Source organism: Sorex fumeus, unplaced genomic scaffold (genome assembly GCF_029834395.1).
Source record: "Sorex fumeus unplaced genomic scaffold, SorFum_2.1 ptg000129l, whole genome shotgun sequence".
NCBI lineage: Eukaryota > Metazoa > Chordata > Mammalia > Eulipotyphla > Soricidae > Sorex > Sorex fumeus.
The window spans coordinates 1,178,436-1,205,962 of record NW_026606186.1 but is presented as its reverse complement, the minus strand read 5'-3'; the positions used below and the strand labels follow the sequence as shown (position 1 = coordinate 1,205,962).

At 40.5% G+C, this 27,527-nt stretch overlaps 2 protein-coding genes across 7 annotated transcripts in view; one reads left to right on the top strand and one right to left on the bottom strand.

Moving 5' to 3' along the window:
* The window catches only part of ST3GAL6 (ST3 beta-galactoside alpha-2,3-sialyltransferase 6), a 90,922-nt gene extending 68,768 nt beyond the window's left edge, over positions 1-22,154 (top strand). For all 6 annotated transcript variants that reach the window (XM_056138632.1, XM_056138633.1, XM_056138631.1 and 3 more), the window contains 5 exons: positions 8,225-8,320; positions 14,468-14,654; positions 14,752-14,889; positions 18,619-18,771; positions 20,962-22,154. In XM_056138632.1, the coding sequence (XP_055994607.1) occupies positions 8,225-8,320; positions 14,468-14,654; positions 14,752-14,889; positions 18,619-18,771; positions 20,962-21,048 (661 nt within the window). In that variant the 3' untranslated portion in view covers positions 21,049-22,154. The remainder of the gene's footprint in view (positions 1-8,224; positions 8,321-14,467; positions 14,655-14,751; positions 14,890-18,618; positions 18,772-20,961) is intronic.
* A 3,817-nt stretch (positions 22,155-25,971) lies between these two features.
* The window catches only part of DCBLD2 (discoidin, CUB and LCCL domain containing 2), a 66,355-nt gene continuing 64,799 nt past the window's right edge, over positions 25,972-27,527 (bottom strand). Inside the window, exon 16 of the mRNA XM_056138597.1 lies at positions 25,972-26,900. Coding sequence (XP_055994572.1) covers positions 26,431-26,900 — 470 coding nt within the window. The 3' untranslated portion in view covers positions 25,972-26,430. The remainder of the gene's footprint in view (positions 26,901-27,527) is intronic.

The following is a 27,527-nucleotide window of genomic DNA, read 5'->3' as shown; positions in this document are numbered from 1 at the left end:
ACTGTCCATGTTTTATCTTTTCTTTTTTTTTCCATTTATGGAACTCCCCAGACTGGGCTCAGAGACTGGGGATATGGCCACAGAAGTGTTAGTGAACCTGTTAGAAAGGATAGCTTGAATAATAGTGCTTTGGTGGGAGGAAGGTTGTGGGAGGTGGTCAAGGATGGGGCTTGTGAAAAAAGGCATCATGGGGCTGGAGTAATACCACAGTGGGTTGGGCCTTTGCCTTGTGCGCGGCTGACCCAGGTTCGATTCCCAGCATCCCATATGGTCCCCTGAGCACTGCCAAGAGTAATTCCTGAGTGCAGAGCCAGGAGTAACCCCTGTGCATCGCCGGGTGTGACCCAAAAAGCAAAAAAAAAGAAAAAGAAAAAAGGCGTCAGAACTTGTGCAGAGTAAGCCAACCAGTCCTGACTACTCTGTGACCTTGGGCAAGTTTCTGTTTCTAAACTTAATTTTATGTAAAAGAGAAAGGTGGAACTAACTCTACATGCATATTATACCAGTGTCCACTTCTACTGCTGTTAATGGTTAATGGTCACATCCGTGCAACCACTGGGGGAAATGGAGTGAAGGGCAAACAGGACACCTCCCTACTATATTTGAAAGTTCCCATGACTCTAGGATTATTTCAGAATAAGAAACTTCCGTTTGAGAAGATAGCGATACAAAAGCGTTTCCCTTGAATGCTCATGAATTTTGTAATACGGAAGTGCAAGCATGCAAGTTGGCCATCAGTGACTAACTGGATAAACAGAATGTTTATCCCTCTTGCATTCTGTTCTCTTCTCACTGGGATAAATGACACATCCACACACCAGGGCAGCAGATATTAGGAAACCCCAAATCTCAGCACCACTTGAAATGCACACACTGGGTCTCTGCCACTAACACCATCATTTCACTCTGTCAGCATGTCAGACTCTAAAAAGAATGTGAGTCCCTCATCAGGGAGATGCAGATCAAAACCACAATGAGATACCATCTCACACCTCAGAGACTGGCCCACATTCAAAAGAACAAAAGCAACCGATGCTGGCGTGGATGTGGTGAGAAAGGGACACCCCTTCACTGTTGGTGGGAATGTCCAATGGTTCAGCCCTTCTGGAAAACAGTATGGACGATTCTCAAAAAATTAGAAATTGAGCTCCCATTTGACCCAGCAATACCACTCCTGGGAATATATCCCAGAGAGGCAAAAATGTATAGTCGAAGTGACATCTGCACTTGTTTGTTCATTGCAGCACTCTTTACAATAGCCAGAAACTGGAAGAAACCTGAATGCCCAAGAACAGATGACTGGTTAAAGAAACTTTGGTACATCTACACAATGGAGTACTATGTAGCTCTTAGAAAAGATGAAGTCATGAAATTTACATACAAGTGGTACAATATGGAAAGTATCATGCTAAGCGAAATGAGTCAGAAAGAGAGGGATAGACATAGAAAGATTGCATTCATCTGGGGGATATAAAGTAACAAAGTATGAGATTAATACCCAAGAATAGCTGAGATCAGCACCAGGAGGATTACTCCATAACTTAGAGGCCAGCCGGGTATCCTAGAGGAAAGGGCTGTTCAGATAGAGAAGGGAGCACCAAATAAAGGATGTTTGGAGGATCCTCCCAGGAGGGGAGATGCATGTCGAAAGTAGACTATGGACTGAACATGTTTGCCACTCAATGCCTCTTTTGCAGACCACAACACCCAAAAGGAGAGAGAGAACGCAGGGGATTGCCCTGCCACAGAGACAGGGGGGATGGGGGGATGGGGGTGGGAGGGATATTATCCATGGTGGTGGAAAATGAGCACTGGTGGAGGGATGGGTATCTGATCATTGTATAATTGAAACCAAAGCACAAAAAATTGTAAATCTACAACTTTAAAAAAAATAAAATAAAATAAAGGGGAAAAAAAAAAAGTTAAAAAAAAAAAAAAAGAATGTGAGTCCCTGCAGAGAAAGTTCGAAGCACCTATGTTAAGTCGGTTGCCTGGTAAGTGGACAGGTGATTCATGAGCACTGCCTGGTTGCTCACACACAGAACCCCTGGACGTGAGCATGACCTTAGGCAATTTAAACTGAAACTCAAGTTTAAGCAGTGTTATCACCTGAAGGAGCCTGCCTCTCTAGGGGACACTGACTACCTCCCCGCTCAGGATAGCCTCAGCTCTGCAGGGTTGCAGCAGACTCAGCCAGGAAGCGAACTTGTGGGTGGGGATTGTTGTGCCTCTACCTCCCAAACTAGCGAGGAGGCAGCGGCTACCTATTGGTAGCAACTGCTCTGATCTGCTGATGGACAAAGATACAGAAACCTTGAGCACAGGCCAGAGGAAATACCCAGAGCAACAGAAAAACCAACACCCAGCAACTCAGTAATTCCCTTACTTCACCAAAGTGCCAACTGAAACAGAGACGGTGGGTCACTAGGCCCAAGGTCCCAGCAGTGTAGAATGGCAGAACCAGAACTCACAAGTTTGCATCCACAGACAATTGAATACTGTCATAGGATATTGCGAACATGCAACTAAAAATCATCTGAAGAGTGATTTGAAAATAGTGGCCAGGGCTCAGGAGATGGCTCAAAGGGCTGGAGCATAGGTTCTGCAGGCTGAATTGAAACTCTGTCACCATATGGTCCCCCAAGGACTGCTGGGAGGGCCCTTGAGAATTTTAGGGTGTGCCCCTGCACCCAGCTTTTTTTTTATAATTTATTTATTTATTGAATCACTGTGGGAAAAGTTACAAAGCTTTCAGGTTTAGGTCTCAGTCATGCAAATATCAAACACATTTCCCTTTACCAATACTTATTTTTCACCATGAAGAATCCCAGTAAACCCCCAACCTCCCAATGCCTGTGAGGCAGATGAATTCCAGTTAACACTATCTACTTTGACTAGATTCATTGTTTTGATAAAAGATGCACCATTATTATTTAGAGTTTACACCCCCAAATCAGACATGCTGAAAAAGCATTGTGAAATGATTTGCTTTCTACAGCTGTGCACCCAGTTTTTTAAAAAAATTTTTAATGAAGTCCTGAGTGTTTGTTATCTCTTACATTGCATAAATTGACTAGGTCTCTATTTTCAGGATTGCAGGTTTGTGGTTTCAGTTTTGCAGGGCAGGTTGGCTATGGCCGTTGATGAGATTTACACAGCACTAAAGAATGCAAATTCATACCTGCAGTCATCTGAGGGGCACAGTCTGTGGTTCAGCTGTCAGAGGTGCATGTCAGGTGGAGGGGCTGCAGTTACAGGACTTAGTGGCTCTGTGAGATCAGTGCTCTGAGGCCTGTACTTTCTTTCTGTCTTTCCCTCTCATAGCTGTTCTGATCATCTGACAATATCAAAGAAAAAGGAAACTGATGGATGAATATGTTTCATTCAGAGTGTTCTTTTGTGGGGGAGGAAGTTCTTTCCGAAGAATTTTTTTTTTATTTTTACTTTTTGAGTCGGGGCTGGAGCGATAGCACAACGGGTAGGGTGTTTGCCTTGCACGTGGCCCACACGGCCGACCCGAGTTTGATTCCTCCGCCCCTCTCGGAGAGCCTGGCAAGCTACCGAGAGTTCCTCACCCAGAGTTCCTCACCCACACGGCAAAGCCTGGCATGCTACCCATGATGTATTTGATATGCCAAACACAGTAACAAGTGTCACAATGGAGACGTTACTGGGCCCGCTCAAGCAAATCAATGAACAACGGGAGGACAGTGCTACAGTACTACTGTTTGGGTCACACCTAGCGATGCTCAGGGGTTACTCCTGGCTCTACATTCAGGAATTGCTCCTGAGGGTGTGCACCTGAGAGTGGACCATATGGGATGCCGGGAATCGAACTCAGGTTGGACACATGCAAGGCAAATGCCTTACCTACTGTGTTATCACTCTGGCCCCTTTTCCAGAGCTTCTAACAGACCTGTTATTCCCTGTGGCCATATCTAGTTCAGTCTTTGGCAGCAGATTGTGATCACCATTGTTTATGGAGACAGGCTTGCCAGAAGCAGTGGGTAGTGGTGTTAGGAATATGACCAGTGGGATCACCCATGGAAAGCCCTTGGACTTACACTGGAAGTGGACCAATCCATTTTAGTGTAGAAGATACTGCTGAAGGGAGAAAAGAATAACCAAAAGCATATAGAACAAAGGGCTTATAGATCTGTGTGCAGAAGTATTGTAATGGAAATTTGTTTTGCTTACTCTGTAATGATAGTACTGCTACTTCTCTACCAGGCTGCACTGGACTGGAATAAAGGTGAAACAAGCCTTTCACCTGGGGGAAGTGGGAGCCTTTACCTTTACCCTTTCTGCAGGTCTCCAGATTTTCCATTAACAGGTTGAGATATTCTGGAATGATTTTGTTTTCTGGGTGAGCAGCTGGGCCAGTGCATTTCCCTACCCTTTCCCGGGGCATGGGAAGGAAGAACATGTATCTGCTTCGTGCTGTCTCTCTCTCTACACACACACACACACACACACACACACACACACACACACACATACACACGATCACTTGATCACTTGACATCCCAGTACTCATCGATTTGCTTGAGCGGGCGCCAGTAACATCTCCATTCATCCCTATTGCATGCTAGTGTAGCCCAATGGTGTCTGCTCATACTAGGAACACAAAGAGCCTCAAAACGATCGCTCAGGGTCTTGATGAAAAAGTCTGACCATCTTGTAGGTGGGCAGCCACGCGATCTTTTGATGTCCTGAGGAATCCAGTCAGTAACTGCTCTAGTCCAGTGGTTGTCTCCAAATCTCATTACGTGTCCAACCCATCTGATTTTCAACACCTTGGCAAAAGAGACAGCATCCCTGATTCTTGATCATTGATGGAGTTCGGAACTCCGGATTCTTTCTCTCACTTGAGTGAAGCGTGATGCTCCAAGCATAGCTCTTTCTATTCCTCTTTGGGAGGAATAGCGTTCTCATCCTGTTTACATAGAGCCCAGGTCGCTGAGGCATATGTTAATTCAGGAAGAACAGTGGAATCGAAGAGATGTGCCTGGAGCCAGAGATTCTTTGTCCTCTTAGCTATTTCTTTGATGCTCTTGAAGGCGTTCCAAGTCGCTCTCTTCCTCCTGCGCAACTCAGTTTGTCATGTTGATTTCTCGACCTAGGTACACATAACTGTTCATTCAGAGATGTTCATTACATTGAGAGTGAATGGAATGTCAGGAACGAGACTGTTTCTCATAAACATTGTCTTTGTGAGATTCAGCTATAGTCCAACCTTTCCACACTCATGGTCAAAGTTGGCCAGCATTTGTGCCGCTTGGCTGATGTTTGGTGTTATTAGAACGATGTCAGCAGCGAAGCAGAGGTGGTGTAGTTGCCGACCATCTATCTTCACTCCCATTCCTTCCCATTCCAGTCGTTGCATGACATTCTCGAAGGTGGCACTGAAGAGTTTCGGTGAAATGGTATCACCCTGCCGAACCTTTCTCTTGACATGGATGATCACTTCCTTGTAGAACTACACTACCTCCACTACCCAGCCACCACCATGCTCCAGAATGCTTTCTGGATGCTTGGGCTGAGACTCACGCACTAGTGAAGCCCCACAGAACCAGGTAAGCGGAACTCTGTGACCTTGGACTCCAGGCTCAAAGGGACCCAGGAACAGAGATCCTCTGCCTGCTTCCACCAATCTCCGGCGACCAAGGAATTAAACCTACAAACCCCACCGTACTCTGCCCTGTCTGCTTCCACCAACCTCCTGTGACCCAGGGCTTACACACAGAAGACCCACCCTACCTGTACCAGATAAATACCTCATCGGCAGACCTCCACTATCTCCACTACCCAGCTGCCGCCACACTCCAGGACACTTTCTGAACTGTGCGACTGCAACACATCTCAAGACAATACCCATTTTCCAAGATTATTACACCATATTTGGTAGTGTTCAAATATGGTTTTAACCATGGGAACACCTGCAAGGGCAATTAGAGGCCACCCTAAAAGCTTCTATCCCTCTCAGAGAGCCTGGCAAGCTAACGAAAATATCCCACCCACATGGCAGAGCCTGGCAAGCTATCTGTGGGGTATTCGATATGCCACAACCAGTAAATACACACACACACACACACACACACACACACACATCAGAAAATAACTACCGCATTTAGTGTCACTGCCAAACCAAGACTAAAATACACAGCCTATAAATCAGAAAATTTTTAGCTGGAAAGATACAGAACAATAAATGATGCCTCTCTTGCTTTTTAAGGATTCAGATTTCTTTGTAGAAGCATGAAGGTCATGTTAATGAAAAATGATGAAGTTATCAAATCACCCAAAAGACACGGGAAGTTTCTCATTGACACATAAAGAAACAGAGAAAACTAGGACCAGGGCAGGTGGATGAAGTCAAAGGATGATAAGTCACTCTTCTGCTAATATGGAGTACTTTCCAGAGAGGGAAGGAAGCAATGAGAAATGAGGTGTGTGGTTCAGATCATGTATCAGTACCACAACATGCTTCCCACAGGTCTGGGAGCATTGAGAATTCAAGCCACATATGTAAAGCCAAAGACTAATCTTAAGGACACTTCTAAAAGTTTCAGTGATACATATAATACTCAATAAAATGCCCTTGTCTTCTCAATATCTCTTACCAGGAAGAAAAGTGAAATGTCATTGAGATGTTTCTTTTCCAAGTCTTGGTAAACTTCGCCTATTTTCCCTCTGTGCCTAGAGAGTTGACTGAGATGAAAACCAAAAGTGAAATTCAGAAAAATGTTATCACTGAACTATAAAGTGATTTTAGAAGTGGAGCTCTTTTGAGTAAGGTTGTAAGATTTCATTTTTCACTCTGCAGTCATTGACTGTCCTGGGGCCATCAGAGTTAAAAAGGAGAGACCAGACACAGGAAATGATAAAGGGACTCTTTAGGGGCCCCATGGAAGAATCTGCCCCTACCCTCGACTCCCCCTTTCCTGTTGAGTAAGAGCCATAGGGCACAAAGGCAGACCCCAGCACCTTCAAGTCTTGAGTAGGAAACAGGGATGAGGCCTGATAATATGACAGATGGTGACTTCTCATATCATGATGCTCTTGTGCCCACAAATGAGTTAGGTCATGACCATCTTTATCTCTGCCCAATCCAGAATACCCTGAGTGGGAAGCTCTGTGAATACTGAGATTTTGCAGTTTTGTCAGTTTATTGTTGAACAGCAGTAATGGAATTGGCAGCATCTGTGACTGACCCCAGCTCCTTCATTCAGAGTGACATCACCTCCTAAGGTTAGGCTTGTGGGTCACAAATCCTTTTCTCTCGGACGAGAACCACTAGGGAATGGACCTGGCTTCTTGGATAACATTGAGGTTATTGGGTTCAGGCAGCCAAGGAGTCAGGCTGAGAACCAGGTCGGGATGGATGCTGCAGTAGGAAGGGCTTGGACATACTCAGCCTCAGTTTCAGGGAGTGGCCGAGTCTGTGTAGCATAATGCAGCTCTTTCTCTCCTGTCTCCTGCAGGTAGATGGGTCAGGTGGGTCAGCGCCGTGTTGACTGAGAGCTGTTGGATTACTACCTGTATGCTCCTAAGCTGGTCCCAGATAGAACAAAAAGTTTCCTTCCTCTACCACTTTCAAACTCGTTGCCAGGAACAGAGTAAACTTTGGATTTGTATTGGTCCAGCTCCAAGAACTGTTACATATTTGAGGAATTAAAGAAAGCACAGGCTAGAACAAGGGAAGCTGGACTTACTGTCCAGTATTTCATACTGGCAGAAAGCATCAGTACTCAGAGCTAGAATCTCAGGGACATGGGGAAAGCTGGTGGAAACTGAATCTATAGTTCAGGTTAAATATATTTCTATCAGTAGTAGTCTGCAGGATCCTATGTCAGTGGGTTTTTTGTTGTCTAATTTCTGGGTCTTTCTCTCTGGAGTATGACTTTAAAATATTCCACCGGAGTTTTCTTAACCTTCAGATTTGTAAAAATGAGGGCATAAGGTCTTACTGCACTGCAATGGATGACATTAGAGTCAAATGTGAGAGAACGTGTTTCAACTGCTAATGACGATATACTTTCAAGTAATGTCATTTCTTGGTCTTATCTGAGTCACCGCAGATCTCTAAGTTACAAGTGGTTTCATTTTTTGACTTGTGTAACAAGTGAAATACATTGGAATCCTGAATACATAAATAGACTATTGGAGTCCCCCAATTTGGTAACAAATGGTTTAATCTCTCACTTGTCTATTTATTCAACAGTGTGCCATGTAAAAAGTGTGTGGTGGTTGGCAATGGAGGAATTTTGAAGAATAAGTCTTTAGGAGAAAAAATTGACTCCTATGATGTAATAATAAGGTAAGGTACACATAGTTCCTATTTGTTTACCTAGGATTGTTTCAAAATAATATTTATTTTTGAAGTCTATTTTTATGTTGGCAATGCTGGCTTATAATTGTTTATATTTTAGGGATATTGGCTTACACATCTCTAGATGTATGTTATTATACCACATCCACCACCAAAGTACCAGTGACCATCTACCACGGCCTCTCTACTACAGTCCTTCACCCTGTGCTCCATCATTCCCTTTCCCTTTTCAGGGAAACCTCAATTAAACCTCAGCTCATGTGATGGTTTACGTAGAGAACATTCAAGTAGTTTGAATTGAGGTGGATATTTTATTATTATTATTATTATTATTATTATTATTTTGCTTTTTGGGTCATACCTGGCGATGCACAGGGGTTACTCCTGGCTTTGTACCCAGGAATTACTCCTGGCAGTGCTCAAGGGACCATATGAGATACTGGGAATTGAACCTGGGTCAGCCGCATGCAAGGCAAATGCCCTACCCATTGTGCTATCGCTCCAGTCCTAACATTTTATTATTTTGAAATGAAGTGCATTATAGGTGTTGGGTTTGGTTTATTATATTCCACTTATGAATAAAAGCATGCATCTAGTATTTGTCTTTTTACTTAGCTTGGTTTCCTAACTTCATGTTTTAAAAGGAAAAGGGATGCTCTTTATGTTTATTGCACAATCTCATTCCTCATCCTCAAGTTGACCAGAGTACGCATACATTTCAGGAAATTCATTTAGCAATTATTTGTTCTGTTCCGTGGATATGCTAGCTACAAAAGATATAGCAATAAATAAGAAAAACATTCTTCAGATGAAATCATGCAGTTCAGAGCAACTTGGATGGAACAAAGGGTATCATGTTGAAGCAAAAGAAGTCAGAGGGCGGAAGATAGATACTGAATGATCTCACTCATTTGTAGTGTACAGAGAAACAAGGGAATAGACCACATCAAATGAAAATGAACTCTTGGACCTGGATTAAAGAACTGAGACTATCAAGTAAATCATGGGGAGTAAGAGGAGAGGGGAATGATGGTGGACTGGAATTAAAAAAAGACCTATTTTTGGACCACCTTACTTACTCTGGTGTTGGTGATGTGACTTATACATCAATACCATGAATGGAAATGCTGTTGTAAAGATATCAAATAATAAAAAAGTTAATTATAATTTTTTTAATTTTAAAAGGTTATGTGAAAGATACAATAAAAAAAAACTTGTTCTTTCTTCCTCTGAAGCTTGCAGTCTTTTAAGAGGAAGTCAATAATTAAATAAGATGTAATTTTAATTAAATAAGATGTAATTTTAAGTGTCATACAAGTAAAAAACTATTAAAGGATTGATTTGTTACTTTGGAGTGGATGAGCAGATCACTTTCACTCTAAGAAGACACTGATTGGACTTAGGGTATCATATAGTCCTAGACAAATTAAGGTTACGAAAAATAACCAATTGAAACAGAGAGGATTTTCACTGCACATCCCCATGGGAGTAAGAACCAGTTTTGAAAGAGTATGAAAAGTAGTACAAACAATATAATGAGAAGCTTCTTAAAACTTTTAAGCAAGAGAGCAATGTGATATTATATATCATATATATGTATATACATACATATATACATACATATATATATACATATATAAGGGGGGAGGTGTGGTAGTGGTTCTGAGTGCTTATTTCTGGCTCTGTGCTCAGGGATTACTCCTGGCTATGCTCAGGGGACCATATTCAATGGTAGGAATTGAACCAGAGTCAGTCGAACCAGAGTCAGTCATGTGCAAAGATTTAGGGGTGACTCCAGTATCCCCTTAAAAATATGAGTTGAGCAAAGAAAACAGCAAGAGATGTATCTTCTAGTTAGGTAGATAGGAGAAAGGCGACCACAGATGCCAAGAGAACACAGTGTTTAAAATAGAGAGGGACTGACCACATCCAGTACCAGTAAGAGGTCATGCAAGACAGAACCAAGGTTGACAAAACTGGCCCTCTTTTAAAAATTATTATTAATCACTTAATAATAATGAATAAAATTATAATAATTAATAAAATTAATAATTAATTAATAATAATATAAAATTAAATCGACGATCAACGGGAGGGCCTTTACCTTTATAAAATTAATAATCAATAAATTATTATTAATCACTTAATAAAGTGTAATCCCCGTTATTCATCGATTTACTCCAGCGGGTGCCAGTAACGTCTCCATTCATCCCGGTTGGGTGCTAGCGTAGCCCAATGGTATCTGTTTGTTCTAGGAACATGCAGAGCCTCAAACCTATCATTCAGGGTCTTGATGAAGAAGTCTGACCGTCTTGTAGGTGGGCGTCCACGTGATCTTTTGATGTCCCATGGAATCCAATCAGTAATGGCTCTAGTCCAGCGGTTGTCTGTAAACCTCATCATGTGTCCAGCCATCTGATTTTTGATGCCTTGGCAAATGAGACAGCGTCCCTGATTCTTGAGCGTTGACGAAAATCAGAACTCTGGATTCTCTCTCTCATTTGAGTGAATCGTGATATTCTAAGCATAGCTCTTTCGATTCCTCTTTGAGAGACCCAAATAGTTCTGAGTTCATCATGTCAACCAAGACCTTCCATGGTAACTTACAGTTCAAAAGGCTGAATCTAAACGTTGGACATGGGAGTCTCCCGATGGACGGTTCCACAATGAAATAGACCACATCATATTCAATCGGCGGTTTTGCCTAACCGATGTTGCTGTTGTCCCAAAATTCCAAACGGGATCAGACCACCGTCTCCTTCGTGCAAAATTCTGCCTCACAGAACGAGGAGAAAAGAATGCAAGGTTTAAGAAGAGGACTCCCAGAACTACCACCAACTGGGAGCTCTTTGGCTCTGTTGCAGCAACATAGGAAGATGCCGTCATTGACAACATTGATGAGGATAACGATCGAATGATTCAGCACCTCCATGATTGTGCGAGGAATGCCAAGAGAGAGATAACCACAAAAAACTGCCTTTCTTCGAACACTCTTGAACTTATTTGCCAACGTGGCTTGGCACATGCCTCAGGCAACCACAAGCGAACATCCGAGCTGGCAAAACAATGCAGAGAAGTCATCAAGGATGACCTCAAAAACAGGAGAGCAGCAGTGCTGGTAGATGCGGCAGAAGCTGGGAAAAGCATTCGTAATGCCCACCTGTCCTTCACCAACTACAAGACCAAGATAACTGCCCTCCGACATCATGATGGATCTATCACATCTTCCAGAAAGGCAATGGAGATTACTCATGACTTCTACTCAGATCTCTTTAAAAAAATTATTATTATTATCAATATTAATTGAATCGCCATGAAACACTTATAAGGTTGTTCATGATAGGGTTTTAGTCATAAAATGTTCCAACAATGGGCCCAAGTGATAGCACAGTGAGTAGGGTGTTTGCCTTGCATGCAGCTGGGCCGACCCTGGTTCAATCCCCAGCATCCCATATGGTCCCCGGAGCACTTTCAGGAGTAATTCCTGAGTGCAGAGCCAGGAATAACCCCTGAGCATTCGCCGGGGTGTGACCAAAAGCCAAAAAAAATTAATAATATGTTTCAACACCCGTCCCTCCACCAGTGTTTATTTCTCTTCACCAATGTCCCCAGTTTCCCTGCTGTGCACTTTCCCCCGCCCCTGACCCCCAAGTTTGCCTCTTTGGCAGACACTTTTCATCTCTCTCTCTCTCTCTCTCTCTCTCTCTCTCTTTCATTTGGGGGATTCACTGTATCACTGTCATCCTGTTGTTCATCGATTTGCTTGAGCAGGTGCCAGTAATGTCTCCATGTGTCCCAGGCTGAGATTTTAGCAGCCTCTCTTTACTCGTCCTTCCCAACGGTTCCACATTGGAGGCTCTTTCAGGGTCAGGGGAATGAGACCCATTATTGTGACTGCTTTTGGTATATCGAATATGCCATGGGGAGCTTGCCAGACTCTGTCGTGCAGGCAGGATACTCTCAGTAGCTTGCTGGGTTCTCCGAGAGGGACAACTAGACTATAAGAGGTCTCGAGGCTGCAAATGAGGCTGTGTGCTTCAGGGAGCTTTGTTTTATGGTCCCTGGATCTTGACCATTGATGGGATTACATGGCGCTGGGGGCAGTTTGTGGGTGTGACTGCCAAGCTACTGGAAGATGGAGGATCTGGTTGGAGGAGACCCAGTCCCAATCCTTGCAGGTTTCGAGATCCCAGCCCCGGGTCCCGCACACCTGGGTTCCTCTGACAGTTCCTTCATGTGTGAGGCTCGTCTGAGCATGTGGAGAGTGGCTTTGAGCATGGCTGTGGCTGGGTGTTTGGGGGATTATGGTTTGCAATACAGGTACTGGAAGGCTATCATGTATAACCCTTTGCCTCCTTTCAACATTCAGTTCTTGTCCAGAGTGATCATTTCCAACTAGCATTGTCATAGTGGTTCCCTCTCTATCCTAACTGCCCTCTCTTCCCACTCCCCACTTGTGGCAAGCTTACAACTGCAGACCAGTTCACTGGCACTCTCGACAAAAGCAAACTTGCAAAGTTAGGGGTTGTGTGGAGGGTGAAATCTCTGAATAGGATTGAGAGAATGAAAGGTAAAGTGGAAATACCCGTATAAGCAACTCTTATGAGAGAATTTACTGTGGAGTTGAGGCAGGAGATGATCACTAGAGATGATTACAGAGTCAGAAAATTTGTTTTTTCTATGCATTTCTGTGAGGGTAGGAGGAGCTACAGCATATTGTGGTGAAGGAAAAAAAAACACAAGAAAACCAGAATTGTAGTTACAGCTGCCAGTCATCTCACAGATGTAAGAGGCAGGAAAAAGGACATTTCCATTTTCTCACTGAAGGGTTGGGTTTAAGGTCATCTGGGGTCAATCGGATGTGCTTTGAAGTGGCTTTAAGAGTCTTTTGGAGAGTAGGAAAAACTACACACATTGGAGTAGAGCATTAGAGTGTCCTGGCAGTGCTGTGGGTTTTGCTGGATTATTGCTAGGAAGATCATCTCACTTTCTCTTTTTTATCCCTTATAAGAAAGCTGTGAAAATTGATCTGTAAAAATATTTGGAGGAGCCAGAGTGATAGTACAGCAGGTAGGGTGTTTGCCTTGCATGCAGTCAACCCAGGTTTGATCCCCAGCATCCCATATGGTCCCCTGAGCAACTCCAGGAGTAATTCCTAAGTGCAGAGTCAGGAGTAATCTGAGCATTGCCGGGTGTGCCCCCAAAACCACCCCCTCCAAAAAACCAAGCCAAACCCCCCAAAACTATTTTCATACACACATTTCTTATACTTTAAAATCTGATCACCTAGAATGATAGAAAGCCCTTGTCGGGTAATGGCATGGGTCCAACATTACGAAAGTCAGTCCAAGTGTTAGTAGGGCTATTTTGTATTACATAGACCATGGCAAAGGGTAAACAGTATTTCTCCTCTGAGGGGACACTGTTTTGGAAACAAAGCATTTTTTTTTTGCTTTTTGGGTCACACCCAGCAATGCTTAGGGGTTACTCCTGACTCTGCACTCAGGAATTATTCCTGGCAGTACAAAACACTTCTTTTAATAGCATGTCTTCACAGTGTGCACATAAATAGTGCAGATTCAATATTACCATTGAGCATACATGAATGCAACAGTAGATCCTTCATGGTTCTTTAATTCACTTTAGTAACAGACATTTATTTGGTTGTGCTTGGGTGTAATATAGCATTTTACAGTTCCTTTATTTCAGTCTGAGTTTTGGTGGGTCCTCACATTACCATGAATGATAGTCTTTTTCTCACTTATACATATGTTCATGTACTATATGACTGCAACCTTAGGGAAGTATACCTTTTGGACGAGTAAATTTTGCCCTTTGGGTCTATCTTGTCCTCCCAACCTTCAGCATTAGTATTCTGTAGTTCCTATTTGGGTTCTGTTTAATCTTTACTGGGGGTAATACTGAATTATGAAGGACCCACAATGGTCAAGTAAAAAAAGAACATATATGCCTTAGATCAAAGAGTTGCTATAAGGAAACAAACTACCTGGCTGTTGTGCTTTATCATAGGAGTACCTTGTAGCTCCCATATGAGGTGGCACTTATTCAATTCAAAAATCTCTGTAAACTGATGGACATGATTCATACTGTGCATTTTCTGTCTTTTACCCACAGAATGAATAATGGTCCTGTTTTAGGACATGAAGAAGATGTTGGGAGAAGAACAACCTTCCGACTTTTTTATCCAGAATCTGTTTTTTCAGATCCCAGTCATAATGATCCTAACACCACAGTGATTCTTACTGCTTTTAAGCCACTTGATTTAAAGTGGCTATGGGGACTGTTGACAGGTAGCAAAATAGTAAGTTGGCAAAACTGATCTTCCTATTGCTCTTTCTTCCTTAAAAAAAAAAAAAGAAACATACAGCTCTATTTTCTCTATTTTTAAAAAATTTCAGAACATTAATGGTTTTTGGAAGAAACCAGCCTTAAACCTCATCTATAAACCATATCAAATCAGAATACTGGATCCCTTCATTATTAGAACAGCAGCTTATGAACTGCTTCATTTCCCAGAAGTGTTTCCCAAAGATCAGGTATGTTTTTTTTTCCCTTACATTATCTCACGTGAAAGCTCTCTCTGGGTAGGTCCTCCAGGGTTCTCAAAACTGATGGAGAACCACAACTCATGAGGGGATCAAATCTGAGTTGGCAAAATACGGTACCTGTGGATGGTCCACTGACTCTGGCCCCTCCCTGCTCTTGCTCTGTGCATCTGGTCTCCTTCCACAGGCTCATATCCCTCATGTCTCATGAAATCACTCAAAATGTTCTGCAGCTAAGTGTGTGTGATTGAAGAGAGGCATGGCTAGTGGGCTGCTGAGTGCTCAGAGTAGCAGCACTGGCTTCAGAAGCGCATCTTCTAGTCTAAAAAGAAGGATGTGAAGCACTCTGATACAAATATCACAGGAAAACTGGAGGAAAGGGTAGGGAGGGTAATAAGCTAGGCCATACATATTTCTGCAGTCGTAAAAGAAACAAAATGGTAATTATAGTAGTATTGAGATTTCATGAAACTAAAGTCTTTAAGTCTCATTGACTTTGACTTTTGTAGCCCTGCTTGTCTACAATCTCCAGAAAATAACACTTTGGACACACACAGAGGCAGAGATGTTTTTCATTTGTAGTCTGAGTAATTGTGCCATGATAGCTCAACTGAAGGGAGGTTTTCCAATGCAGTAAAGTAGGGAAATAAAGAAATGAACACATCACTTCTTTTCTCTGGATAAAGATGGTGATTATGAGTCTCAATTACTACATGCTTGAAATCAAGCAACTTATAAAGTAGTGCCAAAAAATAAAAAGGAAATCCCTCTATTTTTTCTGTATCATGCATTTCAAAATTGAAAAAAAATTCTATTTTTTCTATACTATGCACCCACACACAAAATTTTTGGTGGGCCAGAGAGACAACAGGTAGGGGACTTGTCTGGCACACAAAGTTAGATCCTCCTGTACCATATATGTTCCCCTGAGCACACACCTAGAAGTAAGTCCTGAGTGAGTACCACAGGGCTTACTCCTAGGTAAACTCCCCCCAAAAAGGGGGGGGGGTGTTTTGTTAAATATAATTGCAACTATACTAGAGATATCACTCTACTTTTACTTCCATTTAACTATTTTTTGTTTTGTTTCTGGGCCACGCCTGGCGGTGCTCAGGGTTTTCTCCTGGCTCTGCACTAGGGATCACCCCTGGTGGGGCTTTTGGGACCATATGGGGTTCAGGGAATTGAAGGTGGGTCTGCCACAAGGCAAGCACCCTGTGTTTAGTACTATTACTGCTCCAGTCTCTATTTCATTAGAAGACATTCGGGTTTGTATTCAGCTTTCCCTCTTCTATATATAATGTTTATAGGTGTGTATATATATATATATATATATATATATATATATATAATTTTTTTTATTGAATCACTGTGAAATACAGTTACTAAGTTTTCATGATTGGGTTTCGGTCATACAATGATCGAACACCCATCCCTCCACCAATGTAGCTTTCCCATCACCAATGTCCCAGTATCCCTCCCATCACCCCCACTCCACCCCCACCCTCTGCCTCTATGGCAGACAATTTATAGAGATATTTTTTACATCTGTGTGATTTCTGTAGATCAGTGTTCTGGCACTGGAATTCCCAAGTGAAAAGGCATACATTTTTTTTCTTATTTATTTTTTTATTCTTTTTATGTAGGAGCATTGCTACTTATTCAGCCACTGATTAGGCTGATTGAATTGGGCATGAAGTCCACGAAAAAGCATAAATATTTTAATTTTAATCCTATTTCTTAGTAATTCTGCAGGGTAAGGACTTCATATTTTATTAATTTCCAGTTCTTTCCTAATATTGAGATATGATCAGATTCATCTGTCTTGTTTTTTAAGTGGTATCTTTAAAGGCAGAGGAATAACCCGATCACACTTAAAGGTGACAGTAGAACTAGTTGTAACTAGATTAAAGTTCCAGTAGGACACTTTCCCAGAAGCCAAATGAGGACATTGCTACATATGGAGGTCAGCTGTGTCAGAAACTGTCCAGAGGCCAAGGAAAAATACTCAGTGCTGGTTTTAGAAACAGAGGTTATACAAGTGAAATGAAAAAAAAAGGGGGGGGGGAAGTGTCCTTGAACTGCATTAAAGAGAATATAAGAAATGAGACAAAATCTTTAGTTCTACTAGAATGTAGTGCACAGAAATGGGAGCAAAACTTGAAGGGATCAAGGAAAGTTGTTTCTAAAGAAGACAAATGATGTGTATATTGAAGGGATATTTAACAAAGAAAATTTCAATTATGATGGGAGAAAATAGTTAATTGTAGGGACAACTTTAATAGATGACATGGAAAGTAGCCCACTAAGAAAGGCTGGCTGTAAATAGCAACCGGGACATTTAAACCATGCAAGGAATGAGCACTGAAAACACATATAAAGATAGACTTGGGGTTGGGAAGATGATAATAGATTTTGTCTGGGTGCTTGTTTTCTTAGGGAAAAAAACATTTCAAGCAGGAAAAAGGGCCAGAGCTATTGGACGAATAGAAAAACATAAAACTGTAATCTTGGAGTAAAGGAATGAAACTTTACTAGAAGAATGTAATAGAATAATTCTGGACATACTGGATGCCCAGATGAGACAGAGTATATGAAGGTCTACTTTTATGTTACTTGTTGCTTGGGTTTAACGGATTAAGGTTGAAAGATTAAGATTCTACTAACATAGGTTGTATGGGTATTGTATGTGGAAAAGAATTAGCGGTCTACACATGGAGATGATGGTTTTGGTATTGGACAAAGTAAGAAAGCAGCAAACATAGGACATGAAATTGGGGAAATGACAGAATCTGTGAGGTTGAGTGACTTCTAGGGTCTTTTGGGTGTGAACTTGCTCAACCACCAAATTTTACATCTAGGCCCTAGATGGCTTCTAGGGTTTTTTTTTTTTTTGGTTTTGTTTTTAAATTTTCATTAAAGAGTCATAAGGCTTCTGAGTTTTCAACTTCTTTCATTTCCCCTCCAAGCAGACAATGAAATGATGAAATGTTTCTGCAAATTACTGTTAAGCTTTCAGACAAGTGTGCTACCTGGAGTTTTATTTTTACTGTCACTTTCCCCTCAAAATCACACACATTTATAATTCCTATGTGGCAAGGAATCATTACTTTAAATGAAATCTGTATTTGTGTGTCTGTGGATGTACAGAGTGTTTGATTTCCTCCTTTTGAGGCTGTTTAAGTTGATAATAATTCAATGGAGACTTTGACATCCATCTGAAATGTTCAAATATTTACTATCACTGTGTCATGTCACCATCCCTCGACAAAAGTTAGTCATTCTGTAAATAGAATTATGAAAGAAAGCTTTTCTAAGGCTAATTCATAGGAAGTTTTTTGCCATTATTCTGCTAGTGAGTGAAGTTGCACTGATGAGTCCACCAGGAGGCTGAATCAACAAGAGGCAGCGGCTTCCTTTTCCCGAGTATCACAGGACTTCTTCACTTGATAAGCTGTGCTCTGGGCAAATGCATTTGCAGTGACATTTTACTTGAAAGGCTTCCAAGATTTCAGTGACACCATAATGTTCTTCTCAGGGTCAGGGAATAAGACCTGGTCTTGAATCTTAGGGCACAATGAACCTTTCTTCAATATTCCTCTCGATTAAATGTTCAGAAGTTCTACTTTATAAAGTTAAATCACTCAAATATGTTTTGAAACCAGTATCTTACTTACTTGGATTATTTGAACAATCTCTTTGTTCCTTCTCACTTCCCAGAAACCCAAGCACCCAACAACAGGAATTATTGCCATCACACTGGCCTTTCACATATGTCATGAAGTTCACCTTGCTGGTTTTAGATACAACTTTTCCGACCCCCAAAGTCCTTTGCACTACTACGGGAATACTACCATGTCTCTGATGAATAAGGTAATACCTAACTATGTGTGTGTGCATGTGAATAGATCCAAACTTAAGTATGATCTTTGAAGATAAACCTATAATCTTCCTTTTCACCCTCTCATTTTACCCGGGAGAACAAGTTCTGAGAAGTCAGGGACTAAAATAGGGATTCCAGAGCTACCAAATGCTGAAACTAGGGCAAATCCAAAGTTTTCATACAATAACTCATTACCAATGTATAGCTCTCCTTACAGTTAATCATCACTCCCAGATAAATGCTCTATCATACTAGCACATTTAAATATATAGCCAACCTCAAATTAACCTAAAAGCATTGTGATATTCATAGTAAATTTTCCACCATTTTTTTTTCAGTTACAAAACTCAACATTTTTCTTTTGGGCGTGGGGGTGTGGCACACTCAGGGAACCATATGGAGCATCAGGGATTGAACCCAGGTTGACCAGATTCAAGGCAAATGCCCTGCCCACTGCACTATCACTCTGGCCCTAAAGAGTAATATTTTAACCCCATGGAAAAGTTTTCATGCTCAGAGGCTACAAACCTTTAGAGTATGATTGATTCCTTATTTTTATTTTTTTGCTTTTTTTATTCCTTAAATTTTAAATGACTGAATACATACTATTCTTTGAATTTATGTCTCATGACATACTCTGTGATAAGAATAACTTTGCATTTTTAATACTGAAATGTAAATGTAACTGCTCTGCAGTTAATGGATATAATCCATGCCAAATTCCATGGTCCCAGGTACTGTATGAGCCATGGGGGTAGGTTATACTGTATTGTGACCCCTTCCTCACAATGGCAGACAAACACTTGAGTAGCTTAAGAGTGAGGTGCTCAGGACAGACAGACTTCAGGCCATTTGTCTGAGCCCTAGTGTTCCCGCCGTAGCACTTTTGGTAGTTCAAGGGTCATCTAAAGCAGCATTCCACAACTTATATGGCCTCCTGTGAGCACCCAGAATCTTCCAAGAGAGACACAGGTAAAAATCTGCATAGGGAGGGACCAAGGCACAAGACTAGGAGACAGGACACCAGGTCAGAAGGGGGCCAGGATTGAGAAAAGGTGGAGAAACACTGAAGAATGGATCCTTAAAACAATTTTAAGAGGAAAATTGGGATATTTATCAGTAAATAAGATTAAACATCTTAAAACTTACCATTCTTATTAAAGACTTTACTAAGTACTGCTTTAAAAAAATTTCTTTTTATTAAGATAGCACAATTTAAACAGTTATTCATAGTTGAGTTTCGGACATACAATGAATATTCCAACACCAATCCCATCATGAGTGTCAACCTCCTTCCACAGTAGTTTTGATCTCATTTTTAGTTTTATTGGGTCTGTGGTTCAGATCTACAGATATAACACACATCTACATCACCAATGTATCTGAGGGCTCTTTCTTCTGTCCTTCATTTCTTTTTCAACTAATACTTTAATGTTTTCATTTTTTAATATTAAAATTTTTTTAATGATAGACCCTTAAAAGCTGTTCATGAAAAGTCATAGTGTTCCAACACCCATCCCTCTACCAGTGTACATTTCCCAGCACCGGTGTCCCTTCCACCTCCCACCCTGTATGTACCCTGCTTGCCTCTGTTTCTGTCTCTCCCTTCCTCTTTCTCTCTCCCCTCCCCTCTGCCTTTTGGGCATTGTGGTTTGCAATACAGATACTGAAAGGCCCTCAGGAACATCCCTCCACCTACTTCCAACACTTAGTTCTTGTCCAGCATGATCATTCCCAGTGATCACCATCACAGTGATCTCTTTTCTAGCCCACCTACCATCTACCCATCACACACTTGTCAACCCCCATTTCTTTCTTTCCCTGTTTTCCTTATTTCTATAATCTAACGACCAGGGTAATTACATATCCCCCTTTGATGCCTTGTATTCCTTGTCCCATTATTATTCTAAGTGCTGCTTTTATACAAGTAACCAATCCCTCTGACTTAAGATTTTGATGGATGTCTATATTCATATCCTGATTTAACAGACCAGGATATGTGAGGGAGCCTCTTTTACATATGAGAAGAGGTGGGCTTTAACAGAGTCCTGGCACAAGAATGAGAAGATAATTAGAAAGCAACAAAAATTAAAAGGCCATGTCGTCTTTTTATTCCTCTACTGCGGTAGTTTGGATTGAGACTGGTATTGATGGTGATTTTCTTTTTCTTTTTTCTGTAGAGTGCCTATCATAATGTGACTGCAGAGCAGCTCTTTTTAAAGGATATTATACAAAAAAACTTCGTAATCAACTTGACTCAAGATTGACCCTAAAGATTCAGAAGATGATGTGAACAGTATTTTATTTTTGTACTGCGATTTTTTATTTTTAATATGCTGAATTAATCAGAAGATTATGGATATTATGTGTATTGTCTGTTGGTAACTGGTGATTTAATCCACCAGCTTAGTTTCTGTGAATATATTTAACTTATGAAAACCGAGACATGTTCAGTTAGGATATCAGGGAGACAGTTTTTTTTTTTTAAATAGGCTACTTTTCTGAGTGTTTCAAATGTCTTTTTATAGTTTGTTTCATCTTAGACTTTGGAAGCATGTGGCTTCTTAATAAGAGGATTTAGTTTACCACAACAGCCTCTGAATATAACAAGTACTGAGAAGTGTGTTTGGTTACTGTAAGTTGGTGGGAAATTGACATGTGGCTGAACCCTGATGTGGCAAACTGGAATTTCTTCAGACATTCAACAGGAAGACTGATTAGTTCCCTTTTTTTTTTTGTCCTAACCAAGAAACCTGATTCAAATCTTAAGTTAGCTGAGTACAGGGGAGTGAATGGAATCTAAGCTTAGACTGATTTAATTAAGTATTTTTTCTCCCTGAAATGTACTAAACCACAATTACGAAGAATAATTTGGTAAGTTGACATCGATAAACATGCAATTCCGGATGAGTAAATGTAATCAAAGAATACTACTACTAAAATCCGGTGACTTCATTCTATTAAAGAAGTAAAACATTTTAATTTCATACAAAACTGAGCTAGGTAAGCTCAAGAACATTCTTGAACGTGGTGTTGTGTTTTTTTTTTTTGCCTGTCCATCTGATTTAATTTATTCAATTATCAAAGTTTACTATTTGAATAAAAAAATTAAGCTGTTTTTTGGATTTAAATTGTCCTTTCATGAAAAACAACCTTATCTTCAAAAGACAAGTTTACTGGCTCCCAGAAAAGTCCTATGGAGTGCAAACACGTCACTCCTACAAACACGAGCTCCTTTCCCTTCCATGAGGGGGTGCAGAGAGAAAGGAAGACAACAGGACAAATTGTAAAGATGGAATTAAAAGCTCTCCAAGTGCTAGGAGATAAAAGAATGGATCTTCTGAACAATAATTATTACTGGAAGACACTGACAATAGACACCTGCTTCTCTATTACAGTGTATTAAGAATGGAACACCAGAGTAACAAACTGTATAAATACATAAAAGCCATGAGTTGATTTAACCTAGCTCTAGATATGAAGTATGTACAGTTAACATATATGTACTTTGAGTCTTTGATTGTTCTAATGACCTTGACATGGGAATGGCAAGTATCAGGCTAGAATCCACATAAGGAAGTGCTTTACCTCATACCACACAATCAGCAGCAATTACAGTTTGCTGTGAAGTAGCTCAGGCTTCAAGAAGGATGGGACTAGTCACGGAAAAAAAGGGTATAACCTGCCCCCCCCCAAAAAAAAACAATGGTGGTAAAACAGTGGTGGTATTTACAAGTGTTTAATTTAATTCTGGCCATAAAATCTGATATTAAAATGAAGGGTTCTGCATTTTGTGTGATATGAGAAAAAGGCTACAATACGGTGGTTTTATTTAAGCCAAAAATCAAATCTGAACTTTACAATTTACAATATACAATTTATTAAAAACACATGAACACATTGAAATTTCACTATTTATAACAATCTAAAGTCTAACAACATATACAAATACTGAGTGACTACAGTACATGCCGAGGTAAGAAAAGTACATTCTGGGAGAATATCACTGACACTCAAGCCATCTTATTTCCAATATGTTTTGTTTTCATTTTTCCCAGTGTGTGTGTGTGGGGGGAGACAGGGAGGGAGGGAGAGGGAGAGAGACAGGGAGGGAGGGAGCGGGGAGAGAGAGACAGAGAGAGGGAGGGAGAGACAGAAAGAGAGACAGACGGAGAGAGACTAGCCACAAATTGGATTAAATGAATGTTGATGTTCTAAAAATAAGTATTTTACTAAACACCCAAGTCTTAGTTAGGCTTTGCAGTTTAGGGACAACTTCAAGATCAGAAGCAAAAGGCAGAGCAAATAGGAACATTTTAATATATGATTTCAAAGCTTTTATTTTCCCTTAGTCCTTGGTTCTTACTAATTGCATCATCCTGACATAGGCCTCTGGTGCTCTCCAGGTGACATGGTTGAATCAAGGCAAAGAAGTTCAAGTGTTATCATTTTCCATAGAATTATGGTCACATATTCAGAAGAGCTCCTTTTTTCCTCCCCACCTCCTGAAAGGTGTGTGCATGTGTGTGTGTGTGTGCGTGCGCGCACTTGTGTGCAAGTGTATCATCACATCAAAATTTCCACTCCTATATAAATTTTCTACTTGAACCATTTCAACCATTCATCAGCGAATAAACCCATTGTTCAATGCAAAGTGCAAATAGTGAAACATGAACTTAAATAACTGGACTAGACCCTGCATATACAATAGGATCTATTTAGATTTATAGCTCTTAATAAAATATAAATCGGCATTCATAATATCTTTAACTGTGCTGGTTTTATAAGATCAAGTAACAGTGAAGTCAGTGTAATTTTATGAATCTTGTAATCAACACACTTGCTGTACCACTGTTGTTTCTATTTTCTTAACAGGGGGAAAAATTAATTCAATAAACCAGTGACTAAAACCTTTTACACATTTCAAGCAAAGAACAAAAATTCAAGGGAATTTTGTGAGAAAAAAACAACCCCCAAATCCCACGGTTATTTTCACATTTTCAGTTGTTACTTGATTGTCTTCAAAACTGTTATATATATATGGTATATAAAAATGTAGTTTAAAAAAATCAACAACTCTACTATGAAAACAAACGAAAGTACAAAACTAAAACAACCCTTTGTATTCAGGCTCAGCTCTCATTTGGAAAGCAAAATATAGAAAAGTAGTGAAAACTAGATATTTTGTGAAAATCATTGGTAGTTCAAGGACAGCACAGTGGCAATAAGAATCAAGTCTTAAAATATGCATCATTTAAGAAAACATTTGCCTCTCAAAAGAACTGTTCCATGGGAAAAATAATCAGGCGCACAGAATTACATTAAAATAGCAAGTATCTTTGGGAAAATTAAATAGTTACTGAAAACATTCCTGGTAAAGCTTCAAATAGGCACATGATTTGAGGAAAAAGTCTATTTTTTCTGTGTATTAAGGATGTATAAGAAAATAAAGCACAGCCTCTTCTCTTCCCATCTGAAAGAGGATGAATGTGCTTTACGCATTTAATGTGTAGAAAAAAAGTTCAGTACCTGTGCTTTTTCATTCAAAGATCTTCAAGAAAATATGTATTGAGTTTTCAATGAATATACTTCAATGCTTGGAAAAGTAAGAGCTTTAAATAAAAATAAAATCAGCAAGCAACTAAGGAAGGCAGTGAGGCTGAAAAAAAATCAACAGTTCAATTTTAAAAGATAGACTCATGGAAGCAGGTAAAATGAACACAAATTTAGTGAATTTTGGCATAATCTGGTGGGAGGCCAAAATAAATTAACAGACTGATGGGAAAGTACATTTTAAGTTAACAAACTTTATAAAAGAGAAAATGTCCCATTTATCTATTTCAATTATATGGTTAGCTTCTGGTGTTCTGTTTATGCCTTCACTTCGACTTTATTCAGGGGTGAGGGATCTGGCTACACCTGAAGGTGCTAAGGGACTATCCTGGCTCTGTACTCAGCACTGACTCCTCGTGGAGCTGTGTAGTTGACCACAATTCCAACCAGGGGTGGCAGCAAGCACCTTAACCCCTATACTAACACTCTGGCCACAGACACTTTCACTTTGAAAAATACTACAAACAGGTAGACTGGATGGAATTCATCAATTCCATGTTCCCCATGTAAAACTAGTTCTGGGCATGTGGTCCTCAAGAGTTTTCCTACTGGTAATCAAAAGTAAGAGCTAAGTATTCACCCACTAGGATTCTACAGCATCTATTCTCTGAGTATAAAGGACCATTTATGCCTCTCATCACAAGATGCAAGCATAATTCTAAAGGGCTGTTTCTGACTCTCATCACAAAGGTGAGTTCAGCGCCTAATTATACAGAGCTGGGTTTAATTTTCTTAGGAATGTTTACTGTGGAAAACAATTTTTTGTATTTGACTCAAAATACCTTGAAATTCAAAGAAATAAAAGACAAGTAAAATAAAAAGGGCAGATTCCAATGACTTTTTATCTTTATTTATTAATTTTGTTTGGAGCTTCCCCAGAGGTGCTCCATGGGGTTGATATTTAGCCTACAGACCAGTGGCTCAGTGCTAGGCCCCGAGGATGCTTCGGGACTGCAGGGGATGGAGGTCAGGTGCGGCTGGGGACCCAACCCCTGATCTAATTGCTATTTTATGACTCTGATCCTGCTCTCCACTGTGATAAGCATATGTAGATTATGTGTTTACTACTTTGAAGCACTTGACTTTTTATCACTCCCCTAAGAAAATTCCCACTGTGAGTAAAGTTGTAGAGAGGGAGAAAAATCTCCTATATAACTTTAAATTCTAAAAACGGTTCCTGTTTCTACATAGAGAAGAACATTTAAAGACCGAAAATCTAAATGCAGGAAGTTGATAAAAAGCAAGAATTTTAAGGTGATAAACCACTTTGAAAAACCTCAAAATGAATGTTTTATAAACACGAGAATGGGGCTGGCCAAGGGTTCCAGAGGAACAAGCAGGGATGAGACCAGGTCACGTACCATGAAGGGTTAAAGCTCTTAAGTGTAGAAAAGTGAAGGAAAAAAAAAATCAGTCATTCTGCTCATTACATGTCAGTTTCCTAGCTACAGATCTTCCTAAGGAAAGACAAGTTATATGACTGCGATAAAGACAAATGACTGGATCAATTATCTGTAAATTTATACAAGGCAATACAAGAACAGAGGAGGAGAAAATCATGATAGTACTCACCTTCCACAAAAAGCAGAATTTCAAGCCATTAGATATTTCGAGAACAGTACCATGCATTATTGCCATTTAGGCTTACAGAGCCATCTCTTGAGTTCATTAATATACCTGCAGCATTGGTAATAAATACTTACTCTCAGTGATTCTGAATTTCTTTGAAGTGCATAGAAAGGATCTTTTTTTTTTCTGGATGAAAAATAATGTCTTACAGTAGTAACAAACATGATGTTCAAAATTTAACGGGCAAGCAGTACCTGTGCCACAGTAACACTTTAAAAGGAAGATGGCAAGATTAGTAGTTTCCTGTACCTTGGTCAACATATTTTCCCCAACCATATCCATGACAGATACGTAATACTGTAATACATTCTATATATTACTACCCACTATTACAAAAAAAAAGAAAAAGAAAAGAAAGAAAAGGAAAAGATATGTGCTTAAAACGATGCTTTTTAAAAGCATCATCTTCAAAGGATTTCTTGAAAGACATCACTTCCGCCCTCCCTCCCTGCTCCTGATACCTCCTGTGTGCTCTGTGGCACCTGGTACACCAGTTCATCTGGGCCATTTGGACCCTGCTTCCCACCTTTTGGGGTATCGTACTGGGCCTGGGCAGAGGAGCAGCTGTCAGTTCTGGAAAGAAGAGTGCTGTACGTTCCCACAAGAGGGGGAGCTTGGTTCCCAGCAGCTTTGAAGGTGGATGTTGAGGGCAGACCGACGGAAGCTGTGGGGTGCCCTGACATATCCATAATGATTGGGGTTGCATACTCGGGCCCAGTAATTGGGAGCGGTTCCGCATAGGCGTGATAAACATCTGGCGCTGGGGAGTTGTATGGGTCCAGGTCGGCATAGCCTGCTTCTTTTCCTTCTTCTGGTTTAAAGGTAGAGCGCTGGTGAAACGTGCCAACAATTCCTCCCACGAGTGGCTGTGCATACTCTGGGCCACACAAAACACAACAGAAAGTTTATCTCCCTAGTTCAGGGGTTGTGGGGGGTACAGTGGGTAAGGCAGCTGTAGGCATACACCAAAAAGAGACCCCTATTTAGGGCACTTTGTCATTTTAACAGAGATCAATGGAACCTACTCGTACCAACTTAAGAATTAAAATTCAAGCAACTATCTAGTACTTCATTGTACTGTTAACATGCCAGAAGGTCTCACTCATATAATTTGTCCTAGTGTTTATGTACTTCTATTTGATGCTGTTTTATTGGAAAAAGAGAAATATTCTATAACTGAAACAACAACAGTTTCTGGGAAGTAATCCCAGACTTCTCCCCCTCCAGACCCTCTCCCCATTTTAAATATTACACAATGCTTGAAAGTACTTGGTTAAGTAGGATAAATATAAGGTTCACTATAGTCTTTCTATTCTCCTTTCGATATCCTCACAATTCCAGTAAAAATCAAGCATCATGCAGGCAGAGACAAATGTCGACAATTTTAAAAACAAATGCCTCAGTTTTATGGGTAGAACATCTAAGATGTGGAAATGACTCCCTCAAGGTCATCATTTAAAATGTGAGCTTTAACTTTGGAAAAGAGCTCATTTTCTTTCAAATA